General features: G+C 43.1%; 1 protein-coding gene and 1 long non-coding RNA gene across 3 annotated transcripts in view; one reads left to right on the top strand and one right to left on the bottom strand.

Annotated features, from left to right (window-relative positions):
- The window catches only part of SLC13A4 (solute carrier family 13 member 4), a 38492-nt gene extending 30764 nt beyond the window's left edge, over window positions 1–7728 (bottom strand). Inside the window, exon 1 of one of the 2 annotated variants that reach the window (XM_082240512.1) lies at window positions 7708–7728. In XM_082240512.1, the coding sequence (XP_082096638.1) occupies window positions 7708–7713 (6 nt within the window). In that variant the 5' untranslated portion in view covers window positions 7714–7728. The other variant, XM_082240511.1, reaches the window with a different exon arrangement.
- Window positions 7320–13575, top strand: LOC309542124. The gene is made up of 3 exons (XR_014224103.1): window positions 7320–7400; window positions 10140–10198; window positions 13381–13575. It is a non-coding gene; the product is annotated as an uncharacterized lncRNA (long non-coding RNA).
- The last annotated feature ends 774 nt before the right edge of the window (window positions 13576–14349 follow it).

The raw sequence follows: 14349 nt of genomic DNA, 5'->3' as shown, positions 1-14349 counted from the left end.
CTGTTTGAAGAGTGAAAAAGGAAAACAAAAGAGGAACACAAAAATCTGGCCGAAGGAGTGCAAGCTGACCTTAAGGCAAGCGGAAAGATATTTTGAATGTAAACAGCTTTATTCAAAAATATTCACAAGCCACCTTTGCACTGTGCAAACCGCACTAAATCAAAGCATGAAGACCAACAATGAATCAGAAGCAGGGAGGCATCTGGACCGCTAGACGACAAGGGAGTGAAGGGTGTGCTAAAATAGGGCAGGGAGACTGCAGAGGAGCTGAATGAATTCTCTGCAGTTATGGTGCAGATTCTAGGAGGTGGGTGTACATCAGTTCTGTGTGTCCCTCAAATAATGAGGCAAATCTGGGTGCTTCTGGGCAAACTCTCACATTGCTCAGTTAGGTGGTACTGTTAGCTAGGACCGTTTTGGAGATTCCCCAACTTTCAACTTTTTATTATTACGACAAATTAAATTCATCAGTTGCTTTTTCTCCAGAATTGACTTACAATATATAAACAAACACATACATTGAAACTGACATAAAAGAAAAAATATAAAAGACAATCCTTTTGTTTAAAGACAGGATTATAACATCGCAATTCCACCAGGCCACAGATAATTAAGAGCCAAAGGCCTGGCAATAAAGAAACGTTTTCATGCATGGCCTCACATTGTATTGATGGTGCCAGGCGAGTCTCCCCAGGGAGAGCATTCCACAAGCAGGAAGCTACCACTGAGAAGGCCTTTTGTCATGTTGCCACCCTCCTAACCTTCCAAGGCAGGACACACATATGATGATTGTAAGGTCTCGGTTGGTTCACGTGGGGAGAGGTGATCCTTGAAGTCTTGAATGTTGCCTCATCTCATCCCCTCACCTCCTTCTTTTCTGGGAAATGAAACTAAACTGAGTGGGGAAACACCTAGAACTTGAGAGCAGAGGGGTGCAAAGGTGAAGGATCCATTCTCCTGCCACGCTGTTGTGGAAGCACCCCCCTGCCCCCCCACCCCAAAGAGGGAGGATAAGGTTGGATGTGAAAGAGAATGGATCAAGGGGCTCATTAAATGGCAACAGATAATCAGGGGAGGGGAAAGACTCATTCAGTCAATGTTAATTCAGGAAAGACTTGGCAGACATGGATTTTTAGAAGAGATTTAAATGAGGCTTAATGTATGCATCTTTCATATGTAAAGAATGGATATTCTACTAGCAAAGACGCTTATGAATGTCAAAAATGAAACAATAAACCAAAGCAAGTATCAAAGTGGCTGAACATAAGAAGACCCCTACTATCCTACTATCCAGCATAAAGTAGGGCTGCCATAGGTCCGGGATTTCAAAGGTGAAATTGATGTCCGGGAGTGTGTGTGTGTGCTCTGAAAGGTGGTGCTTTGTCCGGGATTTTAGGCAAGTCAATTGAAAAAAATCTTGCTTTTTTGGTTATATATATAAAAAGCTCAACAATTATGGAGTGTCCTGGGGTTGAAATTAATATGGCAACCCTAGCATAAAGATTCAAAACCTTTTCTATTGGTCACCACACGTCTAGTGATAGTATCAGTGGAAATCCCAGGTGGAGCTACTTCTTGAGATGTGATTCAATAATATTTGGGATCTGGCTAGTTCAGGATGACTAACTGGGCTTAGAAGAATCGTGAATGGAAGAGACCTTGTTTTCCTTCCTTGTTTTCATAGGTAAGGGAAGAAGAAAGCAAAGCTCTCCCACCAGCCTCACAAACCTGTCATTTTCTCAGGTTTTAATCCACACATTGTGGCTGGTTTTTTGAGCAGCTTTAGAACTGCTATGGTTAAAGTTAAAAATAATAATAATAAAGAAGAACCCTCTTACAGAGAAGGACTGAAGCTCAGTGGTAGAGTGGTCTTGCATGCAGAAGGTCCCTGGTTCTGGCATCTCCAGATTTGGGAAGGACAACTGGGAAGGACGCCTGCCTGAAACCTGGGGAAGCTGCAGTCCATCAACATAGATAATACTAGATGTGCCAGTGGTTTGACTCTGTATAAGGCAGCTTCCTACATTCCTCCAGGATCAGACCAAACCATTGTCCATCTCGTTCCCACAGCGTCCAATCAAGAAGCTCACAGTCAGGGCACGAGGACAATAAACCACTCGCATTGTCTCTTCACAGCAGCAGCTGTCCACTACCACACTACTTTTGGACCTCAAGATGCCATGCAGACATGATGACTAACAGCAAAGGGCTGACTGGCAAGCCATCAGGAAGAAAAGTGATTCACAACAGCCGTTTTATTAATCTCAGCTAAACCATAATCGGCCTCCATGGGGCTATTTAATGATCAAGTAACTAGGCTATCGGATAACTGGGCTATTGAATGAAGAAGTGCTTAGAAACCAGCTTGTCGTGAGTAGGCACTCTGCGCTAATTTCTTTCCATTCCACTTGATCCACCGAGAAAGACCGCAGGGTTTTCTTTCTGATTGAGTTACGCAATGTTAAATTATTGTCTGTGCTTCGATTCTTCGTGCAGAACACAAAAGGATCAGTTTGATTAGTCATTCTAAACTGCAGCTTATGATGCTCCAGAGGGAGGGGAGCACTGCAGCTGAGTCTCGCTTCTAAAGATGGTGTTTTGGAAACCAGTGGAGACATGGGATACTTGGGTGCTGGTTCGATGCCTTATCATTCGGCATGAGTGAATCTGCTGATTTCATAGGACTGTAGAGTTGGAGGGGACACCTAGTCCAACCCCCTAGAATGCAGGACTCTCAACTAACGAACCCATGGCAGACGTCCATCTGTTCATTTCAGTTTCTCATTTCTCCCAAGTTCAGCTCTCAACATTTCTGCATCATTCTGCATTTTGTTTATTGTTTTTGTTTGTTACCATGTTGTGTATTTTTGTGTTTTTATGTTGTCAACTGCCCTGTGGACTTTGGATGAAATTTAATAAATAATAATGCGGTAAGCAATTTCCCCTCATATACACATTTTTGCAAATCTACATAACCCCTAATATAACCCCTAATATAACAGTAAGCCCTGCAATTTATCTGGGAATTACATTCTGGGGATTGTGCCTAAAGCCAAAATGGCATATTGTCAAAACATATTGGGTTCAATAATGGGTGGGATTGCCAAAGTCATTTTCCCCAGATGCCAGCCTCCTCCCCTTTAATCTTTTTTTTGCCAAGCATGTAAAGCTGAATGCACATGAGTTAAAGGCACATAAGTTGTGGGTTTACTGTATATTATATTATTTATATTGTATCATCCTTTATCCAAAGAGCATGGGACAGTTCACAACATAAAAATACAAGATAGGAACACACTGTCCCTGCCCTGCAACTTTCTCAAGTGTGTTTGTTTGGCTGGAATGTGTCCTTGAAGTATTATAATATCTCTCGCATTTCTGGATGGAGATATGAGTGGAGCTTGTAGGAAGCTCTGAGAGAACAAAGCGTGCAAACATCCATCTTGTGTTTTGCTCTGCGCAAGAGAGACGTGCATGGAGAAAACTGGAGAAAAACCAGGAATGGTTTAATTGAATTTTTAGGCTTTTACAAAAGAATTAAAGTGAGCAGGGAGCGAGAAAGAGAGGTACTAATGCCTATAGTTGAATTGAATCTGATCAAGCACATTTAATAGCATGATGTTTCTGACTTGAGTTACGGTTCCCAATCCTAAAGCCACCTTTTCCAACCTGGTGTCCTTCCACTCTCGTCGGCACAGCTTCAGACAATTCCATGAATTCGCAAAACCACAGAGAAGAGGTTTATTACCACTTCTCTGCCATGATAGCCAAAGAGAACTTCCATCTGCAGGGGCACAATAGCCCTGACAGCCAACTGCTGCAGCCAAAGAACAAGGGGAGGTTGAGCATTGAGCACCTCAGCCCAGAAACCTGCACTGGTTGCCAGTCTGCTGCTGGGCCAAGTTCAAAGGTGTTACTGCTGGTATATGAGGCCTGTCACAGTTTACCTGCAAGATTGCTTTACTCCATGCATACCCACTCAAACCCCTTTGGCACTGTTACAGGTTTCACATAATACTCATTCAGCAGTTGGAAGAAATCTCTCTTTTGGTGTGGCTGCACCTGCACTTTGGAAACTGAGGCAGGCACCTTCCCTGTAATCTTTTCAGCACCCGCTAAAAGCAATTTTGTTTCGGCAAGTCTATCCAGACATGTGGAATGTTGGCATGTGCTTTAAGCTGGTTTTCAGCTTGTGGCTGATTTTAACTATTCTTTGAGTGTTTCAAACAGTTGTTTTCCCACTGATCTAAAATTGTGATTTTAAGCTGTATGTGGGGCATTGTGAGTGATTTGTGGGCATTAGAAGGGAAGCGTATAAATGTTTCCATGAAATAAATATATGGAATTTCCTGTTCTGTGCCTCTATGGACTAAAGGTGCAGATCAGCCCATAGCAATCCACTTGATTTTGCGTTTCTCCAAATTTTGTGATGCAGTTCTTAGAGGTTTAAATATAGCAAAATATGCATTTAAGTCAGGGTGGCCCTGTAGGCCACTGCCTCAGGCCCTCATAACTCTCCCCAAGGCCACCAACCGCCTCTCTCTGGGTCATCCCACTTATTAGCTCTGCTTTGCACCCTGAATGCTTTTGCCAGGCTGTAATGTGCCCTTAAGCACTAGTAATGCCCACTGCTTGTTCAGTTGGAGGAGACAGAGGGCTGGGTGAAACTAGCCAAGGTAAAATTTTCCTTGCTTACCCCACCCACTTTTTCCTCTGGCCCCGCCTACCACTCACATGTGGCCCTCAGAATGTTGCCCAGGAGGGAATGCGGCCCTTGAGCTGAAAAGGGTTTGCCACTCCCAATTTCAAAAGATATTTTCAGAGGAAAATACACATTTAAATATGAATATGAAATGCAGATTAATGCAGGAAAGGAAAAGAATTGTGGGCAAAAGCATACAAAAGTAAAATGGCCTGGAAGCAGACCTGCCCATCCCTTATTTAGTTCTATATTGAGTAACTACCTGCTGGCTAATTTGATTTTTTAAATTCATCATGCCGTCATTCCATCTTCATCATCGCACCAGGTCTGTAAGCTTGTAATTGCTTAACTCTTGTCAGCTCAAGAGAGGCAAAAGGAAAGGAAAAAACCCTCATTTATCTTCCTTTGCCTCGCTCTTCGTTTACTTGTTTAATGAGGTTGAAATTTGTTTTAGCTGACTTCGACTTTGCCTAATTTGCCCATTTGTTCATTTGTTCACTCCAACCCTGATAAACAAGGGGACACCATTAATTAAACAAGTTGCAAACAAATTAATCAAAAGGTGCAACTCGACTTCATTAAAACAAACACTGCCAAGTTAGCGACGCTGCCTTCCTAGAGAGCATTTGCGGCAGTGCAAATTCATTTGCGAAAGGAAACTCGTCTCCAAAATTAATGAGGAAATTTCATCTGCCTTTTCCTTCACTTCAAATGATAATGCAACTCAGCTTCATTCTTTGATTAAGATTATCACAGGAGACCAAGGAGAACTGTTTCCCTCTCCTTGTGTATTTTTGCACTCACAGCTGCATATTTAAATCTAGAATCCAAGACTGTAAACAGAACTTAATTGGAAAAAGGCGCATGGCAGCTCAGCCCTGCATGTAATCACAGCATGTTTCTGGGCATGTGCAGAGCACATTTTTTCTCATTATTATTGAGTATCAGTATTGGATTTGAAATGGTTTTTATATATTTGTTTTAGTTTGTAGATGACAGATAAATAGATAGGCTGGCAGACAATGAAAGCACGTCGAACAGCACGTCAAGCAAGTTTGCTGAACACTTCTGAGAAGTTACGGATAATGCAACAGATCCAACAACGTGGGACACATTAACACCACATGGCCTCAACCTTGAACAGCCTTTCTCAACCTTGGGTCCCCAAATGTTGTTGGACTACAACTCCCATCATCACTGCTAGCTAGGGATGGTGGGAGTTGTAGTCCAACAACACCTGGGGATCCAAGGCTGAGAAAGGCTGACCTAGAAAATAGTACAAGCATCACTTAGCTTCAGCGACCGAAAACCTCCTGAGCATTCCATCCTCAAAGCTCTATAACATCTTCAAATATCTGAAGGGCTGTCGCATGTATGATGGAGCAAGTTTGTTTTCTGCAGCTCCACAGGACCTGAACCAATGGATCCAAATTACAAGAAAGAAGATTCTGACTAAACATTAGGAAGAATTTTCTGACTGTAAGAGCTGTTTGCCAGTGGAATGGACTGCCTCCTTCACTGGAGGATTTTAAACAAAGCTTGGATGGTCATCTGTCAAGAGTTCTTTGAGCGCCTTCCAACTTTACATTTCTATGAGTCCACCCTGGAAACAGCATCACTTTCATTGGAGTAAAGCTGGAATCCAGAACAATTTGCTATAAGAATTTAATTTATATATTTAAAACTGTTTTTAATTGTTTTATATATGCAACTGTTTTAACTCCTTTTGCATACACAATTGTCTTAGAGATGTTTTTGTTGCATTGTGAAGTTGCTTCGTGAAGTGATTCATCAGTGAAATAAATAATCAAGGCTGAGTAGCGTCCTATGGAGATCCCATGCAACGGAGGAAAAGGGGCTGCCACCTTAATGTTGCATTCGAACCCCACTTATTCAATAGGGCTTACTTCTGAGTAGAGGATTGAACCGCATCTCTCCCTGCTCCCCCGCATACACCTTCCTGACTGCTTGCCAAGAATGCTTTGCCTAGTTGGCCTGCTAACTTTTCTCCTTGAGCACATTAATTTATTTATCACAGTTATAACCCACCTTTCCTACGAGGAGCTCAAGGTGGCGTAAACAGTTCTCCTCTTCCCTATTTTATACTCAACACAACCCTGTGAAGGTAGGTTAGGCTGAGCTTGAGTGACTGGGTTCATCCCATCCCCTCTCAGCCATGGTTCTGGTCCAGCACTCTAACCACTACACCAGGCTGGCTCCCAATCCAGTTATGGTGAAAATGAGAGGACGGGGAAGCAAAGTACTTACACTGCTGGGATATAAGAGAGGCAAAGGAAGCAACAAGAGTGGAATCAGGATAACCAGCAACAGGTTTCTGGCGCGGAGCAGCTCCTTGACTACTGTCATCCTTCTGTTCCTGGTGTACCTCCTTGATGACCCAATGGGAATCCTCAGGGTCTTCCTCCAGCCCTGGGGAAATGGTTCCCTCCTTCTACGGAAGAGTTATTGGCGGCTCTTGCTTCTTTTCTCCTTTAAGGGGACGTTGCGAAATGCATTGGAGAGTCTCTGCCTTTATGTAGGACTGACTAGTGCCTCCTCATGACCATCGCACCATAAGTGTCTGAGGAACATAATGTCCTTCCTTCTGACCACCACCAGGAAAATCACCAGGCGGCCTCCGTGGAGCCCATTTTCTTTTCGCCTCCCATCACGTTTGTTTGCTTGGAGTATGAATCAGGTAGGCAGAAACCCAAATGTTTTTTTGAGCCTCGCTTTCTTCTTCTTGCAGGTATGCCCACTTTCAGGTGCACCTCAACTAAAGAGTAGGCATTCAGTTTAGCACAAATTAAAATAGGGAAGAAAATCCACAGCTTTAAAAAAAGAAGAAGTATTTTCTCTCCCTCTCTCTCCCTTTATACTTTTTGCATTCTTTCCTGTAACATTTCTCAACTGCTTAAAGATTATCTTTCTGCTCCTTTCCCTCCCTACCCTCAGATCAGCAGTTCTCAGGGAATGCACAGAGAAGCAATTCTTACACAGATTACCTTCATCTTGAGATAAAAACTTGAGAGGAAGTCCCGACCTATTGCAGCTCACCAATGGGAGGGATGGAAAGGAGCCCAGACTCCGCCTGCTAAGAGGATGGCATTGGGGGAAACCAATATCCTTCCAAGACAAGTGCTATTCCCTCCCTCCCCCCAACTCCTGGCCCCACCCCCCACCTCAGCTGCTGGGCAGTGTGACTGCTTCAAGGCCAAGGAATGGCTGTGAAAATATAAACTCCCCACTGGCAATGCAGAATGATTCACTTTTTACCTCACGTTGTTCACCAGTTGCAACTTTAGCCATAAAGCAGGCCTGTACAAATAGTGGTGCCCATAATATTAGTCAGGGGCCATATTGTTCTGTAACCTTTGGCTCCTGCCCCAGGTTCTCAAGCAGTTAAATCTCTGTGGGAGACAATTATAGTAGAGAAATATTTGACGAAGGGCCACAACTCAGTGGTAGAGCATCTGCTTCCAGACCCTATTTTCCAGGGACATCCCTGATTTAGAGAAGCCATCCCAGTTTCTGATTTGATCCCGGAATGTCCCACTTTTCCTTAGGACGTCCCTATTTTCATTGGAGAAATGTTGGAGGGTATGGAGTTATCTGATGCCCGAGCTGTCTGAAGGCAATCATGTATGTAAAGGCAAAGGGACCCCTGACCATTAGGTCCAGTCGCGAACGACTCTGGGGTTGCGGCACTCATCTCGCTTTATTGGCCGAGGGAGCCGGCGTACAGCTTCTGGGTCATGTGGCCAGCATGACTAAGCCATTTCTGGCGAAACCAGAGCAGCGCACGGAAACACCATTTACCTTCCCACCTATTTATCTACTTCCACTTTGACATGCTTTCAAACTGCTAGGTTGGCAGGAGCAGGGACCGAGCAACGGGAGCTCACCCCGTTGTGGGGATTCGAACTGCCAACCTTCTGATCGGCAAGTCCTAGGCTCTGTGGTTTAACCCACAGCGCCACCCGTGTCCCTTAATCCTGTATAGGGAGGTTTTTTTTTAATGGTCAATGTTTTATTATGTTTTTATATATGTTGAAAGCTGCCCAGAGTGGCTGGGGCAAAGACGTGTGGGGTATAAATAGTAAAATTATCATTATGGAATGGGACATCCCTATTTTCATTGGAGAAATGTTGGAGGGTATGTGCTTTTGCAGGTTCAATCTGTGACATTTCCAGGTTGGGCTGGGAATGTGCCCAGCATGAAACCTTGGAGAACTGCTGCCAGTCAGTCTAGACAATACTGATCTAGATGGACCAGTGGTCTGACTCAGTATGAGAGCTTCCTATATTCCGATGGGCTTGAAAGTACGCTGAACCTTGGTGCACAGAGTCAACTGCAGCTCACCCCTTGAGGGATGGGTTTGCCTTCCTTCTGGAGCTTGAGTCCTGTTTACACACACTTAGTAATGCTACTGGAAAAAGCTAGCTAGCTTTTATTTTTGATTTATTTAATGGCCACACCACACTTTGCCTGTTACCCTGAAATTTACTCATTCTTAGCCTTGGTGTGGGGTGTAGGCCGGGATAGAGGAGAAATTCAATTCAGTTCACATGCAAAGGTGAATCTACCTGATTCTCTCTCTCTCTTTGAAACATAATGTGAACCGAAACACAGCCCCTGATCGAAATTTGAACTTTTCTGAATTTTGCAGGAAGACTATGCCTAGGAGAAATGTGTATATTAGTGAAAATTGCATGCAGAAATGTGTCTGTTATGAGAAATTTCCATAGAAATGCTGGTGAATTTTCTTGAGAACTTTTTCTTTTTCTTTTTTAAAAAAGCAAACTGATGTAACAAAGTGAAGAATGGAACTGAAGATTGGAAAAGTGGGAGAGTGAGAGAAACCAAAAGTGACAGATTTGCCCAGCCCTACTCCCTCTGGGAGCCTTTTCTGGCTGGAGAGCGGGATAAAAATCATGTAAACAAATGCATTTATTAAATGTATAGATGCATAAATGAGACTTGCGACTCCCTTAATGGCTTCCTTCTTTGTTCATGTGCCAGAGGTTTTTAATGTATCAAAGAAGAAAGGTTTAAAAAACAGTTCATAGCAAAAAGATGTGAAGTGGTAAACCTCCCCATCCCAAAGAGGAAAAGTACTAATATATTTTTAAAGTGACTCCCCCACTCCCAAGCAATGAGTAGATGAGTTCATAGAGGACTGGCATTTAGTTAGAAAATCAGTGAAACTTGAAATTAGGGTTGTTTTCAACTGACTGGAATTAAAAATAAAATAAAATGCTGGATGAGCTTTCTTGGTTCTGTGCTTGCTGCCAGAATTATGTGTGCAACTGCATTAATGGCCAGAATCTGGGGCACGTTGCCAAAGTGTTGTTGTTTTTGAGTAAAATCAGAATCTTTTGACTGAAGGTCAGCTGCATCATTGTCACCTCGTGTGCATGCTTCTTCTCAAAGTAGGAAATCCAGAGGAACCTACCTGAAGACCTCCAGCACTGGACAGCTCATCATCCCTCTAGGTCAGTAGTCTTCAGCCTTTTCTGATCTGGGATCCACTTTTAACCCAGAAATGCATTTGGGGATAGAGAGAGAGGTGCTGCTGTTGCAGGATCAGGCCATGATCTGGTAGTGGGTCCACCTACTAGTCTAAGACCAATGCTTTAGATAGTTGGTTGCATTGTCAAGTGTCTCTTACCATCAAGAAGTATCTTACAACATTCAGCTGACATCTACCTTTCTGTAACTTAAGCCTGCTAATGCCATTGCTGGATTTTGGACAAGATGGCCTCTGTGGAATTCCCTTCCCTAAGTTCTATATTCCAGACCCTCCAAGTGTCCCTATTTTCCAGGGACATCCCTGATTTAGAGAAGCCATCCCAGTTTCTGGTTGGATCCCGAAATGTCCCACTTTTCCTTAGGACATCCCTATTTTCATTGGAGAAATGTTGGAGGAGATGGAGTTATTCAACTGCCGAGCCATCTGAAGGCAATCCTGTGTAGGGAATGCCCCCCCCCCCAATATTTAATATTTTGTCATGTTTTTATATATATTGGAAACTGCCCAGAGTGGCTGGGGCAACCCATTCAGTTGTGTGGGATATAAATAGTAAAATTATCATTATGGTATGGGGCGCCCCTATTTTAATTGGAGAAATGTTGGAGGGTATGCCTGCATTCCTGCTCTAAGGATATGCTTGGCGACCAGCTCATTATCTCCTGGTTGCCTCTCTAGCTTTTCTGAGCACCTGGAAAGACTTTTCTTTTAAAAAGAAAACTAAATTAGATGGTGGAGATAAGGGCTTTTAAATACCTTGTGTGCACTTTCTGCTGGCCTTGTTGCTTATCTCCACTGATAAATGTACCTTGAATCCAAGCGTGCCTCAAAGCACGGGTGTTTTGCTTCTTCGTTAGAGATGCTTTAGTAAATAAAATAGACCTTTATGGATGTCATTCCCATATTTTGTGCTTCTGACATTACCCACAGTAAAAGAGGAGGGTGGAAGCCAACAAAGCTCTATTTTACAAGCAGGAAGCAGAGGGTTGTAAGAGTTATTTCTAAGGTTCATTGATCCACTGGGAGCCTGAGGGTGTTTTATGCTTTGTTTGTATATGTATTATTCAGAGAGCTAGCAACGCCGGCTCTTAAATCAACAACACTCCATGTTGACTGTGGGAGAAATCCCACTGTGCTGGGAAATGTGCTTTAGAGTTTAACAATGGCTCTCTATATAAAGAAGGGGTGATGAAGCCCAGGCCTGAAGGCCAAATGCCCCCCCCTCTCTCTGGACCTTGGCACTCTCCCCCTTCTTTGCCCCCCCCCCAAGTGTTTTTGCTTGGCTGGAATGGGTCCTAGAACTTTGATAATGCCTCTTGCTTTCCTCGATGGGGGATAGAGGGGTTATACAAGTTTAAAATATACATGTGTTGCTCGGTCTACCTTTGGCTCTGGCCCTGCCCAGCACTGGCATGTGACTCCCTGTAAGATTGCCTAGAAATGAATGGCACTTCGCAGCCAAAGAATACACACGGCAGAGAGTTAGCTCTTTACTGTCAATGGGAACACTTGCAGTCGCTTCGACACCTCTGAATTCCTGCACACACCAATCTGGCATCTAGGCAGCTACCGGTAATCCCAGGTCTATGGAGCAGTTTCAGCAGAGTCAGCACCCTAGTGGTGGCAATTCTTGTATTCTGCTGACCTGGGCTGTCTGTCTCTCCTAACTGCCTTCTTCCAATGCACCACAGACAGCATGTTTAGGTAGGGCTGTCATACATCTGGGATTTCCCAGATATTACCAGGATTTGAAAGGCGGAAGGGACGTCCAAGGGGAATTTCTATTATTATTATTATTATTATTATTATTATTATTATTATTATTAAATTCAGTTTTACATTTAACATTTGCACTCACATGTAGATCATAATTATATACAAATAGGATTCTCTGAATCCTTCGTCTTCCCTCCATTTCCCCTCCACGGGTTCCATAGTTATTCTTTCCAACTGCATCATATAAACTCAGTTCATACCATAGTTCTTGTTACATTGCAAGTGGTTTTTTTTAAAAAATCCTGCCAATGTTTTTCATTGCTTACAGTTGCTTTTTAAGTAACTTATAATTTTTTCCCATTCTTTATTAAATTTATTATCTGCTTGGTTTCTGAGCTTCCTGGTTCCTGAGATCCAATGGAGTGTGCTGTCCCATCACTGGAGTCCCGTGACACAGATGTGGTCCTGCTACACACATGTAGTTGGATTCCTTTCCTCGCTGCATGTCAAACAAGATTAGCTGCCTGCTGTTGGTTCTCTGACTGGCTGACCAAATGCGACCTAAACTAAACTATTCATTCTGCAGGGGATGCAGCAAAATTATGACTCACACCACAGAGTTACTCAATCACAGGACAGGAACAGCCAGGAATGGTGTAATTACACAGCTAGTAGAATCTTTGATCTGCCATAGCTGAACAGATGTCTGAGCCCACACAGAGTCAGCTCTAGGCTTGGAGCCATACTAGGACGTTGACGCTGCTTGGGCCCTTTCAATCTGACTGCGAGTGCTCTGTTTTTGGAGATATATATAAATATTAGTGTTCCTAGAAAATAAATGCTGACTCTCCACCATTTCTGTGCAAAGGGGCTTCAAAAGCCACTGTTGCTAAGGTTCCTCGTTTAATTTGCAGAAATTGTGGGATTATCTCCCCATTCCTTTAATATCATCTCCAATCTCTGAGGAAAGTGAGACCTGGATAACTCAGTTTTCATCTCTTACAGTGGGTAACTGCAAAATAATTGTGTCATCATCTCTTAACCAAGCTAAACCAAAAGTATGTTCTAGGCATGTGAAGCAACCACAATATTCATTTTGTATCTGTATCTAGCAATGCGAAGGAGCCTGATCTGTTTCAGATCTGGTCTGTGTTGTTCTGGTTTGACATTTGGGTCCAAATCTGACCTGTTAAGCCCAACGCTCTATTTAGCTCCCATTGACCAAAATGGGAAATCTAAAAGCGGCTATGACTTCTTTTCACACAAGTGGATGTAATTTGTAGGCCCAATAGCCCTTGCAGAATGGATCAAGTCTGCCAAAGTTCAAACAGATGCATCCAGGGATTTCCATGCAGGGAACATTTAAGGTGGTTTGTTGTTTGTTTGTTGTCTGAAAGAAATAAAGTATTTAACTGTTTTATTTTATTCCAGAACTGGATGCAAATTGCAGGCACAGTTCTCACTTCTGAAGGAATGAATACTGCCAAATTTCTGACAGGTAGCTACAGCAGTTCTCCTACAAGGTCAGACTACCATTTTCATGTGGGAAAACAAAAAACCACATTCCCTCTCTTAATTTGATCGGGGCAATCCATTTGAGAAATGGGGACACAAGGACAGTTAAGTAACCTGCCAAAGTTCGGACAGATATGATATGATAGCCATGTTCAAATATATAAAAGGATGTCACATAGAGGAGGGAGAAAGGTTGTTTTCTGCTGCTCCAGAGAAGCAGACACGGAGCAATGGAAAGAAGATTCCACCTAAACATTAGGAAGAACTTCCTGACAGTAAGAGCTGTTTGACAGTGGAATTTGCTGCTAAGGAGTGTGGTGGAGTCTCCTACTTTGGAGGTCTTTAAGCAGAGGCTTGACAACCATATGTCAGGAGTGCTCTGATGGTGTTTCCTGCTTGGCAGGGGGTTGGACTCGATGGCCCTTGTGGTCTCTTCCAACTCTATGATTCTATGATTCTAGATAGGTCCAGGGGCTATCATGCTAGGTGATTTTATCTTGTTATAACAAAATAGAAAAGTCACTGCTTTTTCTCCCCACTCCCCACTTCCTAGAAGTACCCCACTTGAAGAAAAAAGAGAGGGCATTATGATTTCTGATGGTTTGTTAGGAAAAGGGATTATTTTCTTAGACCCCAGTAGCCTAACTCTACTGCTTATGCCCTGTTCTTGCAGCCAGAATATGGAGGAGAAAGGCAGACCACATGTTTACTTCAACATTCCTCCTTTAAATCACTGACAGTGAAGTGCACTGGGAAAATAATTCACTGATTAAAAGATAATCAAAATGTCCATCAAAATGAAAGATCCCCCATCTCCCCTCTCCTATATATTCCCTCTCCTCTCAAGTGCTAGACATTTTACCATTCAACTTGATTTCATTTTTC

This window comes from Podarcis vaucheri, assembly GCF_965113315.1.
Source record: "Podarcis vaucheri genome assembly, chromosome: 10".
Taxonomy (NCBI): domain Eukaryota; kingdom Metazoa; phylum Chordata; class Lepidosauria; order Squamata; family Lacertidae; genus Podarcis; species Podarcis vaucheri.
This window is presented reverse-complemented; position numbering and strand designations above follow the sequence as displayed.